Source organism: Homalodisca vitripennis, chromosome X (genome assembly GCF_021130785.1).
Source record: "Homalodisca vitripennis isolate AUS2020 chromosome X, UT_GWSS_2.1, whole genome shotgun sequence".
Lineage (NCBI taxonomy): Eukaryota > Metazoa > Arthropoda > Insecta > Hemiptera > Cicadellidae > Homalodisca > Homalodisca vitripennis.
Window position 1 is genome coordinate 59,616,015 of NC_060215.1, and position 23,336 is coordinate 59,639,350.

At 30.6% G+C, this 23,336-nt stretch overlaps 1 protein-coding gene across 1 annotated transcript in view; it reads left to right on the forward strand.

Annotated features, from left to right (window-relative positions):
* The window catches only part of LOC124369047 (VWFA and cache domain-containing protein 1), a 66,137-nt gene that overhangs the window by 6,188 nt on the left and 36,613 nt on the right, over nt 1-23,336 (forward strand). Inside the window, exons 2-7 of the mRNA XM_046826743.1 lie at nt 5,419-5,481; nt 5,910-6,049; nt 7,978-8,054; nt 11,963-12,104; nt 15,142-15,248; nt 21,760-21,942. Coding sequence (XP_046682699.1) covers nt 5,419-5,481; nt 5,910-6,049; nt 7,978-8,054; nt 11,963-12,104; nt 15,142-15,248; nt 21,760-21,942 — 712 coding nt within the window. The remainder of the gene's footprint in view (nt 1-5,418; nt 5,482-5,909; nt 6,050-7,977; nt 8,055-11,962; nt 12,105-15,141; nt 15,249-21,759; nt 21,943-23,336) is intronic.

A 23,336-nucleotide genomic window follows, 5' to 3' on the forward strand; every position in this document is an offset into this window, starting at 1 on the left:
GATCCAAACTCACTTCTAACAAATCTCTATAGTTGTATACTTTAATTTTCACACCAAAGTTTTAGGCACTCACAAACCATATACAAATTAGTTTTTGCACATAAGTTAATAATATTCATAGTTTTGGAATGTAGATTATATACCCAAAATTGTCCATTGATCTAGGGAATTCTCAAGCATTTGTGATCGATAAAACCCTCTAGAATTTGAATATTTTACTGATAGGTAGAATCTTGATATTTTTTGTTCGTCACCATCCAGGGATCTACTATGTTCATGAACAGTACACACACTTTCAGAGTTGAACTTTTATGCAGATTTTATAATGACATAAGTTACAATGGATTTATATTTAGATTTGATTAACAAAATACATTATTTATGGGTTAGAAATTTTATGGACCTTAGTTTTTTATACACATAGAAAATTAAAAAAATGTAAAAGATTGTAAGGTAACAAAAGTGCAACTTACTGCACATTGGTAAATTGAAATGTCCTAAGTTAATTAAAAACAGATGCACCTATCAAAAGCATCTCATGAAGAAAATGTTGCTAAATCAAAGAAATTTCAAAACTTACTTGCATCTTATAAGTTTGACTGAAAAAGCCTGACAAGTCTAAAAATCTCCATGTCACATGTGGACAAGTTAAATTCCTAATAAAACAAATTTTATGAATTTTTGGTGCAATGAACTTTTAATTATTATGACCTTTAATAGCAATGGAGAGAGGAGATTCCTCTGAGTAGAAATCAATAGATTTTGCGCTCTAATCCATGTGTTTAAATGGCCAGCGTAAATAAAACAAAACAAAGAATGACTTTTTGCTGTAGTGTCACTAGCCTAAAATGTTTAAACAACACGATATGTGGTTTGTTGGTTTTGAAAACGATGACATACCAATGAGCTGCCAAAACCAATACCAAAACAAAATTATTTTGTGTTACGAGTTGGTATTTGTCAAAACAAAAGTGAAAGTAAGGGCTATTTGTGAAACCAAGCCAATACCGTTTTCTCATTCATTTTGGTAATGCCTGTAATCGTGTTCTTTTCCAGTTTGTAAATGAATTGTTATTTGTTTTTGCATACACAATATGGTATCGTTCATGAAGTGTAGTGTAGTGCTTGTGCAATATGTTACAACAGGGGTTCTCAACCGGTGGGTCGCGACCCCCAGGGGGGTCGCGACCCCCAGGGGGGTCGCGGGACGGGTCTGGGGGAGTCGCAAGATAGGTGATAAATGAAAAAAAAAACTAAAAAACTCAGGCCATATATACCATATGAGCGGCGAATATCAAATGAAGCGACCATGTACTTATTTAGAAACTGAGTTGAGTGCGCTTGTTAAATACAATAAGTATATTTAATCAATTTACAATTAATCAATACTATTTTAAAATACAACTATAATTAACAAAAAGGAACAAATGGAGCTCTAAATGACTCAACATCGTTGCTAAAAATGATGGTGCCTGCCGACCCGCTTGTATCGTAACGTAGGCCTTATTGTTGTGAGACAAAATTTGTTTATTCTAAAAAAGGCACACTACACAAAATACATTGCAAAAAATAATTTTTTTTAAAATTCCAGCAGAATGACTTAATGAGAAACTTGAGCTAAGCTTTGAATTAACTAACTGTAGAATGTCTGGGTTGATTTTTGTCAAACACAAAATAATATCATTTTCCAGTGCCAAACGATTTCTTGATTTGGTTTTTAAATTCACCATTGTGGAAAATCCTTTTTCACAATTGTAAGAAGTAGAAATAGGTATCAAAATCTTCAATGCTACTTTGGTCAATTCTGGGTGTTCCTTCTTTATACTTAGCCAAAACTTGTCGGGACAAACATCGTCAAAAGTTAGTTTCAATGACTGATCACTTGATATATCTATCAGTTCATTGTGGAGGCCAGCATTCAATTCAGCTTTTTGAACAGCTTTTTCGGAAAATGGTTTTGTTATCCACACAGATCCACTTGTATCTTTAACAGGAATATAATCATTCAACTGCTTTATCAAGGCTTCAAGGTGTGATGATATGAGTAATGAGAAAGATGATGTGTCAATGGATGTGACACCAATACTTGAGACATACTCCTTGAATTCTTGTGTAAGTTGGAAATTTTCAAAGTCTTCATCTTTTATTCTTGTATTCCAAAGAGTAAGTTTTCTTACAAATGCATTTACTCGGTCTTGAGCATACAATATAGTTGTTTCTGGTCCTTGTAGGGATGAGTTCAAAATGTTGAGATGAGAAAAAATATCAGCTAAGTAAGCAAGCTTTATTAACCATTTTTCATCGCTGAAAAAATGGGAAAGTTCATGTTTACTTTCCATTAAAAAAAGCAATATTTCTGATCTCAATGAAAACAGCCTACTCAACACGTTACCCCGGGACAGCCATCTCACTTCGGTGTGGAATAGCAAATGTTTGTGCAGGGCTCCTACCTCTTCACACAAGTTTTCAAGTAATTTACTCTGCAATGGTCGACTCTTGACGTAGTTAACAACTTTGATAGCCTCAGCCAAAACTTGACGCAAGTCATCCGGCATTCCTTTAGCTGCCAAAGCTTGTCTATGTAAAAAACAATGCACCCAGTTTGCATTTGGCATTAACGTTTTCAACCTGGCAATCAATCCGCTGTTTTTACCCGAAAGGGCTCTTGCACCATCACTACAAATTGAAACACATTTGTTCCAATCAATTTCAAATGGTTCAGTTGCCTCAATGAACACTTTAAAAAGACTTTCACCTGTGGCATGGTCTGGCAAAGATTTGCAAAATAATACATTTTCCTTAATAGAGTGACCGCAATCATACCTAATAAAACACAAAAACTGAGCACAGTTAGCAATGTCAGTTGATTCGTCGCATTGAATCGAAAAAAAACGTGCTTTCTTTTATTTGCATCTTTAGCTGGTTCTGAACATCTTTCACCATGTCTGATATTCGTCGTGACACAGTGTCATTTGATAGTGGGATTTTTTTTAGCTTGTCAGCTTCTTGAGGATTAATCATATTTTAAACCATATCGATTGCGGCAGGAAGAATTAATTCCTCAGCAATGGTATGTGGCTTCCCCATTTTAGCAATCTTTAGCGCTACCTCGTATGAAGCTTTGAGGGCATTTTTGCTAACATCAGTATGACTTAATATTTACCTGTTGACTGCAAAGGGACAGCAGTTTTCTCTGGAAAAACTCGACTGGTTTGTTTTTCAGCGCAGAATGTTTAGTTTCAAGATGACGCTTCATTTTTGAAGGTTTCATGCTTTCAACTGATAAAACTTCACTACAAATAACACACTGAGGTTTGTTTTCAAGTTCAGTAAAACCAAACTGTAGATATGCATTATCATACTTTCGGCATTTTGGTTTTGAGACTTCGGAACTACTTTTGCTACATGAAGCTTCTCTTTTTAAAAACTTATCCATTATTAATACTAAAACTTGAGTGTTCAATTTGAAGATCAAAGTACGCACTATTTCTCAAGACGTCAGGCAGTCGACTGGCACAGTGGCTTGTTGGAGGACGAATTGCGCCGTGCGATGGCTGCGCGCGCAGCTCCATGTCAGGCTGTCTCCGCGGCTTTAAATACACCACGCGTCAGTTCTGTAAATACACTGCGCACAGTCTTTGCCTGCTTTGATATTGAAGAATTGAAAATGATTTAAATTACTTTCGTTACATTTATTGCCGGATCGTTTATTAATTATTAAGAAATTAGTGCTCAATAACGGTTTTATATAGTTTTGAATAGTGTTTTTTATGTTTTTTAAAACTAATTATTGCTGTCTTTTTGCATACAAAGGCTTAGGCCTACTTTACGATGTTACAAGAAGGGGGTCGCCAAAATTCTCAACCTAAAAAGGGGGTCGCAGCGTTGAAAAGGTTGAGAACCACTGTGTTACAAGCATAATATGTTATAGTGCTAATTTTTTCTCAGGTAAACTGGTGTAATTTAACACCAGTAATATCTTTTGCACAATTGTAACATTTTGTACATTGATTTTCTTCCAATAAAAGTACGACTGATATACAGTGTAAAAATATTTCAACAAATTATTTTTATTTTATTTTCAGGTTAGAAATCAAAGTTTTCAAATGAGCAAAATCAATGTATTTTCATGCACTTAATTTTTTCTTCTTTGTGTTTTTTATGTCTTAGTCCTTATGCCTTAAATTGAGTGCTTATAGAAGACATAAACCTACAAAAACAAAAATAATTATTAATATAAAAAATATTTATGATATTGATCTAAAATGTTATAGTAAAAAGGTTTTCGGTTGTTTATTAGCTATACAATAACATTTTTGAAGGGCATATGCAATTTTATACAGAATAAATAATATATGTCATTTATATGCATTCATTTTTTTTATTACATTTGAAATCACTGATTCAACGATTCTCAAACATGTTAAAACATGTAATTTTTAATTACTTTCCTATGCTGGTACCTCTTAGACAAGTAAGTTAAAAAAATCACCAAGAATAAAAATATTTTTAAATTTAGTTTTTTACACACAATTGCAAGATATAATAAGTAATATGTGGTGTTCTATAAAAAATGTTAAAGTTGACCGCCATATGAAATTCTAAATTGATATTTTTAATTACCACTAAAAAGTAGATGAAGTCCTCCATATTAACTTTTTTGTAAATTCAGTTGTTTTTGAAATACCAATGGTGGTGCAGTTGAAATGACACTGTGTTTAAAACATATTCTTTAAAATTGTGCAATTCCAAATTTTTACAAAATAATTCAAGTGATTATAAGTACATGATAGGTAGGCTTTAAATTAGTTTCTGGATTTAAAAATCAATTTTAGATTGGCATAAATAGCTTTAGTTTGGCACTATATTTTTCTAGCCCCATTTGCAAAAAATGAATTAAAAAGTGGGTTTTTTTGGATTTCTTGAAAGTAAAGAATTTACAAAATAATTTTTAGTAATTTTTCCAAAGGTTTAAGTTATTTTGAAGTCAAACAAAATTAAGAATTAACTTGACATCTTAAAAATAAAAAATTAACACTTTGAGTAAAAGCTTTCTTTCTGCCAAAAACACCTTTGTGTTTTATACTCATCCAAATGAAGTATAATTGTTAGTAAAAGAAAAGATTTAATGTATCAAGAATGAGGTAACATTAGTAAAATGTTTAAAGTGTATAAATTTGTAATATATAATAAATCATTACACAACATGGCATAACACATTATATAGAACACAAATTACATCCTAAGGTATAACAAATAATTATTTTATTTAGTGGTAAATACAGATTAAACAGTATGGCTAGTTTTGTTATGTTCTACTCTTTGTGAATATTTGTGAAAGTGGCATAGTTTATAATTTATGTATAGGTAAGGAACTGTATCTGTTTCAATAAGCTATATTGACTATATTTTTTGCAGAATATTTTGGATTCTGTCGAGTATAGATCCGGTGATGACGATAGCTCAAAACATGTTCAGAGAGTAAGTAAAATTCTGTTATAATTTTGTAGTATTAATGAATATAAATTCAATATCTTTACTTTCTATTGTACTCAGTAACTAGCGTATAATTATTTTTGTGTCAACAAATATTTGAAAAACATTAAATAGTCATTAGATGGTATAAAACTCTTGAACAATTCGTAAATTTCTATAAATTTATTTATTTGTTAATACTTATTCATTTTACTCCTAAAGGAATGAATGCACCCTAGCCTGCATTTAGTATTAATTGGTTTTGTGATAAGTGCAATAATTATATCACATTAATATGTTGTGTCATGTGATCAGCATGCTTTTTTCAGTGGTGCTGGAATAAAGCATGTATTTTTTAAATTTAATTCAGTACATAATATATCATTAAAATGTGTACTATCAATAAAGAACTATACTAAGATGAACTTTTACAGTTGGCAGAGAGAATGGTAACCAAGCTTTCAGCATACTTTGACGTACTAAACCACAGTGCCAATCTCATCCAAGACTTTAAACATCACTCCAAGAAGCTCTGTTACGTCAATGTTCCTTGTATCTATATCTCTGAAAATGGGTGAGTGATTGTTGTATAATTTATTTTAATAATAGCCTACATAAAACTTCAAAATTAAAATTAAGTTTGGTGTTAAAGGTTATTCTTAGTTCATTTCCTCTAATTAATAAAATCTTCAAAAGGGACCATCAGTCTTTTCAGTGGACATGATAGAATTTTAATGATAAGTAACAAAGATAAAATATAAATGTAGAATGAATATTGTTTTACAACAAGGGCAAAATACCATTCAGTTTGCAAGTTACCATTGATCCAATATACATAGTATTCCTGCTAACTCACTAGCTATGGCTGTTGTAATATATTTTATTTTAGTAGGTTTTATTATTGAAATATTGAACACTAAAAAAGATCAGTTTTGATAAATATAATATTTTTTCTAAACAATGTTAATTTTTAGACTGGAGAACTGTGAAAGAAATACTAGTGATCAACAGGAGCAATTTTGTCACTTGCTGAATTTGTGATGCGATGAGTTGAATACTTTAATGACTCGAGTAACTTGCATTAGCCAACTCAAGTCAACTGATTCATTCTGGTTCTAGTGACGCTACAGAACAGAGTCATGTATTCCACCTTCCATTCCAGATTCAAACCGACTCAGATCTATTACTTAAGTTATTATGATCTCTTTCAAGTATAAATGTATTCCATAATTTAAACTATACTATTGGACATTTTTAACTAACTGTGATAACTAACACTGCCAAACCAAGATAAACAGGCACCATTAACAAAACGGACATTGATAACCATTGTGTTTTATGTTCATAAGAAAATTGCAATTGCCTAGTGCATGTCTTGCTTATGACTCGCATTCAACCTAATTATAGGGTTACTGTAAATGAGTCTACGTTTTATTTAGCTGTCTGTAATGTAGTTGTGGAAAAACAATAATAATTTGATGCAGAAATTAATATCCGTTTTCTATCAAATACATTTCTAAATAAAAATGGTTTTCCTTGATTTAATATTTGATATTAAATAATATTGCAAAAAATAAATTTCTTAAAAAAAATATATATATATAATTACAACATTTAAAAATATCAACTTTTTTAGAGCATATACGCTTCAATAATTTAAGTTTAAAATACTAATGACAGATCTAGTAACCTAATTTTAGTTTAATATGACAGAGAGGATACAATATTACAGAAAATAGCACCAAAAGTTCCAATATAATTGAATGAATCCGGGACGAGTTGAAAGACTGTGGGGTCACACTTTAGATTTGGCTCGTAATGAATGAATTATTTCAATCCGAGTACAAACAAATATGGCTATGTAAGTGGAGCGAGTTTGGGACAAGCATTTATCATTATAAATGTTTAGGTAGTCTGACAAGATGATACATATTGTTATTACGTATATTTACATCAACTACCGGTATTACAATACAAGAGACCCATTGAGGCTTCACCCATTGCAGTTACAACTGTAGGACTGGTAGAAACCTTCGTATTGGTGTTAACTCACTCCCTAATATCGCTAAAACCTGTGATAGTAGTTTGAATAAATCACCGTTTTCGTACCCTAACTCTCCCCACTGTACCAGGTATGTAATCTTGTGGGTTCAAATATGGATATTAGCAAACACCATTATATTCATCAGTGTAAGCAAAAGTTTTCAATTTTAAATCCATATTTTAAATTTTGCCATCCAATATTTAGATTATTGAATTCATGTAAGTCATATTACGGTTTTCCATGAGTTTTTGCTTATGAAAACATGCAAAACAACTTATCCTGAGTATATTTGTAGGACTCCTATAGGTGTTCTAAAATTAATTACCACTAAACTATTACAATTATTGGTAATTTACAGTGTTTTAACAATTCTCAATATGATAAAAAAGTCATTGAAAGTATTGTGGAAGTGCCTATATTTACTATATTTTACTATATTTTCTATATTTTCTCTTTAGGTCATATGAAGAGTCTTACAACAATTCAACAGTAGACTTCAACAATCTACCACTTTCAATCTTAAATCTTACAGAAGGTGAGCATCATCAGTAGCTTAATACAATTTGGTTTTAGTTTGTTCCTAAAATCATATAGTTACTGATTTTAAATAATACTGGATTCTAAAACCCAGTCAAAACCCTTTGGTGCAGTGAGGCATGTGGTCTGGGTGTATTTTTAAATAAAATGCAGTACTCACTCTGTACATCCTTAGAAAACAAATAAAGTGATTTTTCTGGTTTAGAATAATGGTTTGTACAGAGTAATTTAGTATTGTAGTACTCTAACATCTATTATCAATAAAACAAGTCAAGTCATAGTTGCATAAAGGATGTTCAATAATAATAATAATAGTAGTAGTAATATAAATTTATTGTCTCAAAAATTACATCTTTTACAGAGTGAGCTTAGATTCTGGGCTACACAAAGACAGGTGATTAATAATCCAAGGCCTCACACTTGATCCCAAAAAGTTTGTGCACAGCAAAATCATAGCAGATTACAGCATTATAAATTTAAAATGTCGACTTCTAAATGAGAACGAACACTACATTTTCATAATTGACTTTTTTTATTGCTTATGTTCTTAAAGTGTTCACAAGACCGATAACAGTTCTCATAATATAGTGTTAAATTTTTTGAACATATAATAATAGCAAATGCAAAAAATTATTTTTTCCTTTTATATTATCCATTATGCACTTTAGATAACAGGAAAAATCAATGTAATACAAGTAATAATAAGTCCACACTCACCTTAAAAGGAAACCAGAAATATATTTACATACCTAACAACAATAGATTGAACTCTGTTTGGTAACCTTTTTAACATTCAAAAACGTCCATAAGTGCAGACCAAGAAAAATAATAAAATTAAAGAAATTCAAAACATTAAAAAGTAAAGTAAACTGAAAATTATCATCAAACAGATTGTATAAAAATGTGGAGCATAAAAAAATTAATTGCTGTAAATGTGATAGCAAATGTAGTTTAGGACATATTAGTTGAAATGTTTAAACAAGATAAAAAAAATATATTTAGCAAGTAGTGAAAACAAATAAACCTACAGTTGTACTGAACATTTAATAGAGTAACATCATAATTATAAAGGTATTAACTTGTATAATCCCATGAGGTCAGTATCAACCCTCTACTAGTACAACGGTATGTTAGAGTAACAGTTTATCTGCTTTATATTCTGGGTATATATGGGTCATATGTACTAGTACACTAATACTCAACCTGTATAAGCCCATGAGGTCAGTATCAACCCTCTACTAGTACAACGGTATGTTAGAGTAACAGTTTATCTGCTTTATATTCTGGGTATATATGGGTCATATGTACTAGTACACTAATACTCAACCTGTATAAGCCCATGAGGTCAGTATCAACCCTCTACTAGTACAACGGTATGTTAGAGTAACAGTGTATCTGCTCCATATTCTAGGTATATATGGGTTCATGAAACATGCGGCATTCTTGGAATTGAAAAAGTGAAACTAAACACAAAAGAAGGCTACACACTTATCTACATTACGATCAAGGCCCTAAAAATAGTTTTAATATATGTGTAAAACAAAAAAATGTTGTTTCTGAAAATAAAAACAAAAAAATATAAATGGTTTAATAAATTCAAATTTAAAATACTTTTAAAATGATTTGTGTAGATATTTGATTGTTCTGTTACTGTTGGTTAGTGGGTGAAGTGATAAAAAATATTACTTCTTCCCTGTGGTGATTTTGAAGCAATTACTTTGTTTCAAATTACTAAAATGAAAGAACTTCCAAAGAATAATACTTAATTCACATGTATCAGACTCAGAAGCATTTGCTCCTGATTTATGTATATAAAACTTAATAACTACTACCCTGCTGTAGTATTTTTTTGGTATTACGGAGTCTGGCTTAAGTCAGACTTTGTTTTAATTCAGTCAGCATCATGATGATGTTAGATGATCTAGGAGTTCAATTTTAAGTGGCTGAAGATTTTGGAGTTAGTTAAATATTCTTGAGAGATCAATTTCCAAAATATTTTTTGGAGACTATTACACTTTGAATTTTGGACGTGTTAAAAGACGAACAGTGTTCTGTCCATAGAGCTATTTTCCAGAGGACCATCAAGACCATATAACTTGACAACATTTTGAAAAGTTGATTTGATTGGTGCGTCTTATATGGGATATAGGGAGCAAGTGAGCCACACATCCTAGTCTTTATCGTATGGCTCGAGGAAAGAGGCAAGAGTTGACAAAAGTAGAGTGATTACTATGGTGTAGTAGTTTATAAGGAAGTAACAACTCATCATATGTTCCGTACTTCCTGTAGTAGTAACTATCTAGAAGAATTTGTTTATTCACTTCATTGCGATAACTTTAATTTTTGTTACTTTGTAGTAGCTCATCTGACTATTTACTTATTTGTATTTACCTCACTCATTGTAACACTGTGAAAATATTTTCAAAGTATTTTATTTATAAATACTGAATATTGGCAACTGAGGTTATGTCAAAGTTGAATCTCAAATCTATTGATCTTCAAATAATTTTATTCACTGATAAATAGTATGCAAATTAGCAATCGCTAGAGTGTGTTAATGTAAGTTGTGTAAAAGTAAATCATAGGTAACCAAATGAACAAATTACCGTAGTTTTATACATAATATTGTTCTAACAGATTGTATTTTCTATATTTATTTTTGCGCATCACCGCAAGTCTGCTGTGTTTAATCGCAGACAACAGCTGATTGTTAGTACTGAAACTAATGATTAATAAAACATGATTTTTGTTGTATTTTGTGCATGAAAAAACTTATATGACCAAATTAACTAATTATCGTACTTTTGTATATAATATTTAGTTTCCAATCCCTTTCCTGTGCCTATCTAGTTTGTTCATCACAGCGTGTCTGTTGTGTCTAACTGCAGTGTTTGTTACTCGATAGTAAACATACAGACATTCTATTTTTTGTAAAACCAATTTATAAGTGTAACATATTATAAGACCTCTAATATTATCTAATATAATTTATTATAAGAGCAATAATGAACTTATAGATGGTTTAAAACCCTGAATGGCCTAAAAATATTATTAAATTAAAAATTGTACCAATCTTCCACTTTTCCTTATCATATAGTGATCTCGGTTTAAATTACATTACTTTTATATAAATAGCTCAAAGTAAAAATGTATTGAAAATGAAAGATACTTTTTAAACTTCTATTCCAGCCCCTAAGTACATAGTATTTTTTATCATGCTTAAGGGTGGATGTTGTATTTGGCTGGCTGCTTTTAATGGTCAGATTTGTTTTAACAGTAACAAAACAATACTATTTAGTGCATTATATTCTTAGTTACAAATAATACAGTAATTGGTATCGAATTCAGAATCAACTACCGAGACCAAAATGTTTGGTATCGGTATGAATGTTTTTGGTAACGGGCCCATTCCTAACAATAACATTACCATATTATAGTTTTCATTTGTCCCTAGTTGATGAATGGCTTTAGTAGGTTATAAATTTTACTGCCTGTGCTCCCTCTACTATATTTTTAATGGTAATCTTTTTTATGTCATATTGTTATATAGAGCATAACAAATCAATTAAAAATATTACCAACATCATTTTTATTTTTGGCTCAAACAGACAATTTTTTTGTATAAAGCCAGGAGGAACTCCAATAATTCATATGAATTTTAGAACATTTCAAATTGAGTAATATGATGAAATGCACCAGTAATACAGTTAAAATCAAACTTTGTACCATTCCTCAATGGAACTTTACTGTACAATGTTGATACAGAACACTTTGGTGACATCAGTGGGAATGATGTAACAAATTAATAAAGATAAAACACTATTTCATGTATTTTTTGTGAAGTACCATTAGTTTTTATGCATATCCTTCTTGTTATCATATTTTAAAAAGAGATTGTGATTTCAGGATTCACATTATACCCTGAACCAGGTCCAAATAGAAATTTACATTATTTTATTTCTGAAATGGAACCTGAAAGATTGACTCATGTATACAGTGATGATTTTAGTGGTGACAAATGCATCATCATGGACGATCCACATTTCCAGTAAGTATTTTACCATTTATTTATTTAACAGACTCAAATATAAGAGATGCTGGAAGTAACCATCACTTCCATTAGCACTTGAAATAATATGGGTAGTAATACTCGTATGTACCTGTAGTGTGTAATGACGTTGTCAATCTGGCAGTGCTCTAAACAGTCATAGATTCTATAATAAAATTTGTACATTTAGTTTTCTTACCTGTAGCACTTGTTTTAAAAATGGCAATTCCCATTAATAATTGAGCCAACTGTAAATTATACATTATTGTATTTTTGTGTAAGGAATTGAATTAAGTGCTGCACAAATTTATTACAGATGGTGTAAAAGTTTTGTTGCAAACATTAGCCTACAGTATTATAAAATACATGTAAGTTATCATTCTAAAAATACCAATGCTGAGTTGTGTTTTCATTATGGAGTAACTAATGTTGACAAAGCAAAAAATATCATCCAAAAGTTGTGATAGAATTGTCGAAAAGGTAACTGATAAGATTTGAGAAAGTTGTTCAAACTTACAACTTTTCCCCACTGATTAAAGGTAGTTTTGTATGAAATGGAAACCTGTTAACATCTGGTAACAGCATACATAGTTTTAAATGGTGAGCCTCACTAAGGACTAAATTGTAACTTAGCTTACTTAGGTTTAGAGATAGGTTTGAATAAATAGTGCTGAAAGCCAGGGATTGTTACTAGTTGATGAAGATTAGCAGACTTACCTTTAAAACTATCTTCTATGGTCCACTGATTGAAATAACACATAAAAGTACACATATTTTCCACATAATTAGAAATTGTTGATAGCACTGCAGTCTTTCTCAGCCAGTAGAGAACATGCCAATTGTCTATTAACTTTGGGTTGCAGAGTCAGTGTGGGAAGCAGTGTTGCCAATACACTTTTTATAGACACTGTTATCACTTTATAACTGTTGACAGTGTATTGAGTACTATATTAAATATCAATGAAAACTGTTAATATGCTGAAGGGAAGACTTATCTCAGGTTTAGGTGTGGTAGATTTCTGGTAAGTTTTGTTACTCATTTGTATGCTAGTTCCCATCTTCTTACTGTAAGGGATTACAGTCTTTTTTGATAATGATTTAACTATTTTGGATTTTAAGCAGTTATCGAAGTCTGATGTTGCTGCTTGCAGCATGTTGAGGGAATGGTTTTTCTTTGTAGCCTACTTTGACATCTTGTCTGTGCCCATTCTTCACAAGAAATTCTACATTTCTAATTATGTTTAAAATATGTATACTTCTATGTGTTATTTCAATCAGTGGACTTTAGAAGATAGCATTCAAGGTGTTTGCTGATCAACTAGTAACAATCCCTAGTTTTAGGGATGGTAATTTTTTTATTAAAAAGATCCAAATGGTTGCTAGCGGCTAAACGAGACATTTATAGACCTATTTTTATATGACATTTTTGTTTTAAATTATGAATACTATTACTCACAGAAGTTTGTGACACCTTTTTGTGAACACTGTATGTACATGTATGTTTTGTATATAAATAAAACAACACACTTTAAAGGCAATACACAGTATTAAAACTATAGTTTAGACAATTACTGACCTCTACATTAATACATTAAATTGCACTTGAAAATAACAAAGCGTTAGATTGGAAATACCCAACCTTGCAGGTATAAACAGATCAATTGTTCAGTGTTTTTAAATATTTTGCAAGAAGCTGTAATCATGGTGACAACCGTGTAACTTCATGAAAATATCCTTTGTTATTAGGAAAATATTCTTCATAAGCAAATATAGTTTTTACTATTAGTAAGAGTGTCTAAATATCTTTAAGAATCTGTCAGATAAAAAGATTAAGCAACTAAATATTTGCTTCAGTAATATATTTTATAAACCAGTTTCAGTAACATTTTCATCTGACAGAAGTTAAATTTATTTGACGAGTAAAGAAGATAATTATTCTATTTGTTGCGGAGATTTGTTTGTTGTAATAGTTACATGAAATAGTAGTAGAAGATCTATACTTTTTGCCTCAATGTGCCTTTGGGTTCAAGAACTCTTAACACCTGCTGATTTGTAGACTCTGATTCTCGGCTGTTCTTTCTGTCTGCTATTACTCATGTTCAGCCATTTTGTACCGATTGTTACAAGTGCAATGGGTGATTTGTAATATTGTTTATAATAGTTGGTCAGTGTTGTTATCATTGTACAAGTTGTTTTTTAGTGTTGTAATAAATAAATTGTTTAATTACTGCACATTAATTTAATATATTTATTAGTAAAACTTTGTAATAAATGACTGAAGTCTTTATTTTGAAGGCTAACTGTCATCATGTCATAAACTTGTGCTTTTTATTGGTTTTATTTATGTATTTATAATTTTTATGAAAGTATACTCTTTCATTTTTAATAATTTTCTTGCGTACTTTTATAAACTATTTTAGAATGTTTAAATAGGAATTTATCCTTAAAGATACAAAGTATAGTATTTTTTAGGCTAAAAGTGAACTTTTTATTGTTATAATTAATGTAACGTTTTGTTTTTTAATGTATAAAAACAAAACAACATAGATGACTATAACTCAACTTTTTTTATTCCTAATGTACCTTTAATTAAAGTTTACATATGACTCTGATTAAGTAACAGACAGTATTTCTTTATTAATTTTTGAACAATAATTGTGTTATGCCAAAAATCTACCTGCCACTAAGCAGTTTTTATAACTGCCAGTCAGAAGGTTAAGAATGTCACTTTACACCTTGTTGGATTTTGTCACCGTTTTCAGTTATATAAAAATAATCATATTTTCAATCCTCCCAAAATAATGTTTTAGGAACTAAAATATTTGTATGGAATGCACAAACTCAATATATATGAATACAAAATTTTGTTTATGTTGTTGTGTTTAGTATAATTTGATTATTATAGTGACGTGAAAATTTTCCTATTCATTTAAAGAAAATTTTTGATATTATGATCCCTCAAAATTATTTCAAAATGTTAGTGTGGATTTTAGACTTGTAACCGTGTCTGTAATATGCATAACATGTGTTTTTCCAGGAGAGCGTTTCTGAAAACAGTATCAAATGAGCCAAAACAGATAGTCGTGCTTGTGGATAACGGTGTTTCTCTGAGTGAAAACCAGTTTACCATTGCCAAATCTCTAGGTGAGTACCCACTGAAACTGAAAAATTGGATATTTTAAGCATATAATGATCATAGTATGTTTAAGCAGGGCTCATTGTAAGTTCAGGACTCACATCGTTTATATGGTACCACAAAAATTTTGTGAGGTAATAAATAATTAATCTGATTGGAAAAATCCAAATAATGAAAAATGAATCCCTCTACTCTTTACATTTGGATTACTAACTTTACCACCAGCCTTGTCTCTTCCCAAATCTGAAAATATAGTTGGCTAGAAATAGATTTTGCTCAAACAAAGGTGACATTTTAGAATAAAACTAATATTTAGCAATCCTATTTGTAGGAAAGGACAATACAATTGAGAGCATAAATAAATCATGCAAACCTAAGGTAAAACAACTTTATAACGTTTTTTTTTTTATGGTAAAACATGCATTTTTCGTTTTTGCATTGAGTTTTCAAACTGCCCTTGAATCTAAACTTCCCTATGATATAGGTACAAAATCCAGACTATCTCAAAACTGATCCTGTACTATTTGTATGGGAGGATGTTGGGGATGAGGAGGAGTATTTTTGTTTTTGTGTAAATAACTTGTAAGTTAATGTTGCATAATGATGGTGGAAGATACTGTGTTTATCTGTAAAGGATTGATTGAGTATTTATATTTTATGGTAAAGCATACTCTGTTTATCTGAAAAAAATGTGTTGAGTATTAATATTTTATGCTAAGTGTTATGATGTGTAAATGCCCTAGTGTGATTGTTTCTGCAACTTCTTATTAGTTACAAATGCATTCATCTGTAAAATAATGTTGAATTTCAAATATAAGTTATGAAAGTAATAAGATGACATCGAGCACGGTATTTTTAAATAACTTAATATTATATTCTGTGTATGGGGTATGGTTTAATGCATTTGTCTTATTGTAATTGATTGAATAAGAAACAAGTATAACAGTTGTAAATAATTTTTAATTTCAAGGATAGTAGTTTTTTTTTTATAATAAAAAACATTAAAGCAGTTAATAATTTATATTAGTAAATGCTTAATTTGGAACTAAAGTGACTAAACTTATTTACATGTAAAATTATATGAATAAAAAGTTATATTCACAACAATAAATATGTATAGTGACCAACCCCAATAGTTAATTTCCAAAATTGAAATGTACTATTGTGCCTATTTTTTACCCTATTAATTGTTATGTTCATATTGCAGGAGTATTGATTAAGACTGAATGTCAATAAAAAAATATGCATTCAAGAATTGGATAAATTAAAATATAATTAAGTATAAAGTTTTATGATTATTAAACTTTTATGTTTTTAGCAGAGTATTTAAAATTAATTATAATAACTTGTAGAGTTTCTTAGAAATAAAGAAATTTTTCCATTATTCTTTTAATTTGATTAATTTTTTACACCATACTGTACTTAATGTATGTTTTGTATTATTGACTGATCAATATGATATAGCCTAATTTTGTTTATGAGACAAGATTAGGAAGGAATTGTGCAGTAGTTTGAGTGACAGTAATTGACAGAAAATGCTTTTATCTTGGTGTTTATACGTATATAATTATGATCCCATATTACTTTTGAAATTTTTTTTGAAATTGAAACAACATTTTACTTGGAAATAGAGGAAAACCAATTATGTTTAAATGAGTTTAGTAAAAAAATGTATGGCGAAGTAAAATGTAAAGTATTTAGTAAAATAAGTAAAAAGATATTCAGATGGCTTACATACAGTAGATTCTAAAGAGATTCCAACACCAGAAAAATCTTTCCTGTTTTCTAAGCTTTAAGTAGTACTTCAATTGTATGAGCGAAGTTATTATAAATACTTATTTTTGACTGTATTTTATCTACTAAATATTTACATGGGCTTTCAGTTGATGAGCTGAAGTTTAGCCTAAAAAGACAGATGTTTAAATCTGTTATATGCTGGCATATTTATGCTCCTGGATTTATATACAATCTTTATTTCTTGTCTCATATACAGGGTGTTCATTTGAAAACTTCAAACTCGTATTAAAAGACTTATAGACCAAGTATCAAAATTCTGTAAACGGGAGTGTATAGAACAACAATTGGGGAACAAAAAAACAATATTTTTAAAATGGAGGCGCTCACCCCCATGCCCCCAGTACCCAAAGTCAAAATTTTGAAATGGCAACTAATACCTTGTGGCACCTCAAATTGAAGTTCATAAAAAATGCTGTATTTTGGTTTAAAAGAAATTGAAATCAGCCGAGCCATTCGGTGTCATCAGCTAATAATGTAATTTCTTACATAACAATTATTAGTCTACAAACTACTGTACTGCTGCTAATAACAACAAAATTACTCACTGAATACTGTTGTAAATCCTTTGTAAACTTAAAATAAAATGTTCAAATTGGTAGCCATTGTTGTTCAAGCAAAAAATTAACATATTTTCAAATTCTGACCTAACATTTCTAAAAGTTTCTCTGGTTAAGCATCTACAATCAGCAGTGATCCTGTTTTTCAAGTCTTGGACACCAGTGGAATGTGTTTTAAAAACTACTGATTTCAAGTAACCCCACAAAAAAAGTCTAAGGGTGTTAAGTCTGGAGACCTTGCTGGCCACTCAATTGATCCTCTTCTACCGATCCAGTGATCCGGGTAGTTTGCGTCTAACCATTGTCGCACAGGAAGAGCATAATGAGGAGCTCCATCTTGTTGAAAATAAATCATATATTTTTACTCTGAGTCTGCGTACACTAACTTCTACATAAAAGGCTAAAGTGAAACCATATTTGTGGTATATTCTGTGTACATCAATCCAGCTGTTCAGCAGTATGTCACGATTTATACTAATAAAAGCTTTTGAAAGGTCTTGAAAGTTTATTGAATGTGTGTTTATTTATTCCAAAGCCAATTGCTTTACATCAAAACCCTCCAACATAAGTTTGATAACTGCTTTGAGAGTTGATTCAAACTACTGATGAGTTACAATTTTGGTCTTTTTCCAAAAAAAATGAAGAAGTTTATTCAAAAATAGGTTTACAAAACTTTGCTGAAGACATAAAAAATTTAGATGTGATAGTCCAGGTGGCCGGAAATTTCCAGATTGTCTATTTTGGTCATTTAAAATTTTAAAAACTTAATTATAAATGGAAATCCTGGTTTCTATTGACATCTCAAACTGCAGATTTCACTTCCAATGTGGATTCTACTTCCAAAATTCTCTTTATTGATGGAATGCATGTAAGTATAAACTATTTCTAATTCTCTGAAATAATAAAATTTCAGACACCTAACACCTCCACCGCTTGTGAAATAATGTCTGGTCAAACCAGATTTTGGATGCCTTTTTTATTTTAATTTCATTTTTACTCACTCATTCCTAAATGTGTTGGACCAGTTATAAACTTGATTATGAACCAATTTTTTGTCCACAATCTGTACAGTTAATCTAGTAAAACTTGCAATGGGCTTGTCATCTCCGTTTGTTCTAGACTTATCAGAATAATCTTTATCACATGATTACCAAAGTGACCTCTGTGATAAATGTGTCTCTATTGGTATTGTTGATCATAAGTGTTGTAATGACAAGTCTGTTTGTACTTGCCAATATGCCTGTGAAGCTGTCTGCTTCACCTAGTTTAGTAGCCAAGGAAACAAACACTATGGTTTCTATTTGAATAACTATCATACTTTAAAGATGAATTCATAGAACTGTGTATTAAGTAATGTACTAAAACAACAAAATAATAAACTCACAATTGTAATGTAAGTCATAATGTGACTGCCAAATTGCATGTGATTTAGTTTTAAGTGATTATTATTTGACTGCAATTTGTACTGACTGTGAACTTTTTTGTTATTCTGCCCTCTTTTTCTTCAAGGCTCCAAGGTCAGTTTGTTATCTGTGTACCTATTAAACTAATTTAATAATAATAAAATGCCGAGTTAACAGTACTTCAATTTAACATTAAAATTCTTACGCATTTGTAAATATGTATGAATGGATAACTGCATTAAAATTGACAATAATGTATAATTTGAAAAGTTTTATAAATATGAACTAATTATTCTCTTTTTCAAATTTTATTTATGGAAATGAGTTGTTAGAGTGAGGTTGGTCTAGCTATAAATCTAGTGGTGGTATTTTTTGGATCCACCTCATTTTCATTGTTCATTCTAAGTGCTTCTAAAATTCACGTTAGAAAATTGTAGGCTGAAAATTCCCTAATTTCCAATTAAAAATTATACTTATTTGTATACTAGGGATGCGATTACAGTACAGCATTGTTTATCTGGACCTCATTTATTTCGGTTTCCAAGTTATCTGGATCGGTTTTACAGAATAGAGGGAGTCATATTTTTTTAAGAAGAAAACAATGTTTGTTAAATTTCAACATAATTCTTTTACGACTAATGCATGTTTGAATAATGCGTATAATATAATAATAAATTAGCAGTGCTGTAGTAGGCCTAGTAGAGATTAATAATTGCAAATTTGGAAGATGTAAATGAATCAATAGCATTGGTGTGATGACTGATATAGGAATTGTATCTGCAACTTGTTCAAAGAACAGAGGACAGTGATAACGAGTCGATAACAAAGTACTGGAAGATATCATAACTTATTCTAATGCCACAGTGCAGCTAGACCAGTCGATGGTTTATTGTGAGTGACAGTTTGACAATTCATCATCGGAAATGATGCCCTTGAAATGTTTTGCTTGGCAGTGTACCATTAAACAAAAGAGACAGATTTTGAAGAAGCGGTAAACAACATTTCTTTTTACTTGTTATTTCTTTGTTTTCTCTATAATTAATTTCTGTTGCACAAGATAATAAACTGGCTCTCTTAAAATTTTTTATTTAAACAAATAATTTCCTTATTACTTGTAATCTGATGTGTTGTGCTGTATTCATGGTTCATCTGGATTTTCATTTATCCGGATCACTTCCGGTTTCAATTAATCTGGATAAACAAGGTTGTACTGTATCTGAAGTTTATATAGGACCAGCCTATTCTGATAGTTAAAACTTCAGATAAGGCAGACCGTCATAAAAAACTTGTTTCTTGTTGGTATCGATATCTAAACACTAGCTTTAGAATGTAATCAGTTCCTTATTGAATGTGAGCTAATAGCATAATAATGTGTACATTACTAAGTCTAACTCTGTTTACTAGGAAATTGTATAAAGTAACACAAATTTATTTATGAAAACGTACAATATATTGGTGTGTGCAGGAAAACATTGCTTAAAGTAGAACGACACATAAATACAACTAGTGACTAGACTAGACATGGGAAAAAGAATTCAGATTCTAATTAATAAATAAAAATATTTTGATTTAATTTTGTGCATACTCAAAGAATTATTGCAGGTTGCAAAGGAATAGTAACAGCTTCTACAGTGGTAAATCTGCTTTAAAATAAATGGTCTGTTTGCCTATCTTGGATTTCTGTTCCAGGTATTATCTACTCTATTCCATCTCAGTAGGTAAAGTAAAGTAAAATTAAAGTAAAGATGTCTTATTTTACCAGGTGAAGCTAGGGCTATGAAGCCCTCTCTAATCACTTAACCTGGGGACCAACTGCTCAAGTGCCGGGGTGGCTGTTTCAAGTACATAACATTTGAAAAAATGTACCTTGATTTGGGAATAAGCATTTATGAACTGTGCCTTATAACCTAGGTCCTTCATAAACAAAGAGAGGCAATAACAATATAGTTACTGTGTATTTTTATGCAGAAAACAAAAACACATTTATGACAGTAAATTTTTTATTATTTATAAAAATGTTAAAAAGTAATTTTTAAACAATTTGTGCAATAAATTTATTGTTTTAATTTTTTTGTTTAAAGAATTTCACTATGAACAACATACCAAAAACTTTCCCCAAATACATTCTCACATTTCTTATTTAATAATCCACAGTTTTGGAACATAGTGCTTAAAAGCCATGTTACAATTTTGACAAATATGTTTTTTGATCGACTCATGTAATGGTTATATAGATTCATATCATGTTAATAGCTTGGATAAATGTGTTACTATTTAAAAAGTTTTTAAAATAACCATAATTTTTTATGTCTCATTACTGCTTGTTGTAAACTTATTGATCCAAAAAACATCTCATAAGACCATATTAGTTGACGTATTTCAACCATAATATAATATTTGTATCAATAATGGGCATTGGTTTTTATTTTAAAATAACCTATATGTCAAATGTTTGTAATGCACTCCAATTTATAGGTTGGAAGCAAACATTTTCCTTCACACTGTGTCATTATTATTATAAATTCCTAATTTTAAATAAGTATTTCTTAATACAATTCTTTATGATGTATATAAATGCCAATTAGGTCTCAAAAATAAAAAAAAAACAACTAAAGGTTTCTTAGTTTTAAACATCTCTTTTCAAATTTGTTTCAAGATGAAGTACCTACCATTGATACTTGTTTGTACAAAGATATTTGTATTGGTTATTGATTATTACAATACTTGTTTGTTATTTTAATACTGTATGTAATATGTTTCAGCAAACCACATAATTTGGTCACTGTCTGAAGACGACCGAGTGACCTTGTTTGCTGTGTCAGATGTTACCACTTCTGCAATGTCTGTGTCTCCCCACCACTGCTCTCAGTTGTCTATGGCCTACGCTACACATTCATTGAAACACCAGTTCAGTACCTTTATTGATGATCTCTACAAATCAAAAGGTGAGCATTAGCACTATAAGAAAGTAGTAATTAGAATGATAATGGGAGGTTACAATATAACTCAAACTTCAAGTTCAATTAGAAGCAAAACTGAAAATGTCTGTTAAATCGCAAAATTAATAAAGATAAAGTTAAATGTAAATGAGCTAATCTTTACATTCTTACATAATGCTATTTGCCTTCTGCCTCCTTTCATTACAATTTGACATACAATTAATTGTAATGGCAATCGAACCAAAAATCACAATACTATTCTTTAATGTAAATTAAAGAGAGAAAAAACAGGTGAACAGACATAATTCTATTAAAAGCAGTTTACAATATTAAACCTTCGACGGACCGCGACGTACGCCGTACATCTAGTGTTTACCGCTGAACTCGGCCCGCGACGTACGCTGTACGCATCGCGCAGTCCAATCTTATAACGAATACATTTCGGTTATTTTCGGTGTAATACATTCGAGTTATACATCGTTGGAAAGAAGATGAAATGAACTATCTGTGTATCAATACCTATGTATCGAAAGCCGTTCAACATGTATGTAGTTTATAGTAGACGAAAACATCGATCAAGGTGGCGCTTGCTGTCAGCTGTTTCTAACTACGCAATTGACTGTGAAACGACTTTGTCTGCTGGCATGACGATGTTATTGTTTGTGTTTAGCTGTTTATTTGTTTGGTTACGTTTGGTATTGTAGTAGAATATAATAAGAATATCGGGGGTGTGGACCTTAGAGGTCAAATGCTAGAGAACTATCTATTGGAAAGGAAAAGAGGTACTAAATGGTACATGAAAGTCTTCAAGCGTATGCTAAACATTACAATTCTGAACTCATACATCATTTGGAAGTCAAAACACAATATTAATCACTTAACATTAGATTAGGCCTAGTAAAAGAAATGTTGGAAAGATTTCAACAAGAGGTACCAAGAACAGTTCAAGGCAGACCATCCACTGAGCCTCCACCAATGCGCCTAACTCAAAGACATTTTATTGAAAAGATTCCACCAACTAGGAAAAAAGCAAAGCCTCAAAGGAGATGTGTGGTTTGCTACAAACATGGCAGAAGAAGGGACACAATCTACTGGTGTTCCCAATGTGAGGCTGGCCTATGCCTAGAGGACTGCTTCAAGACATAAGTACAGCAAATAACTTCCAGTAAACATGTCTTAAAAATTTTTGTAATGGTATTTTCTACATGTTTGTATGGGTATACTTATATTTTAACAATATAATCACTTTTACAAGTATAGGCTTAACAGAAAATCATTTATTGTATGTATAGGTAATGTTGTCACAAAACTGTGAAAAACAAGAAATTAAGTGGACCACTTAGGGGGTGTTCAGTTCAAATTAAATAGTGCGTTGAAGGGTTAAAGGTATCATTTTTATT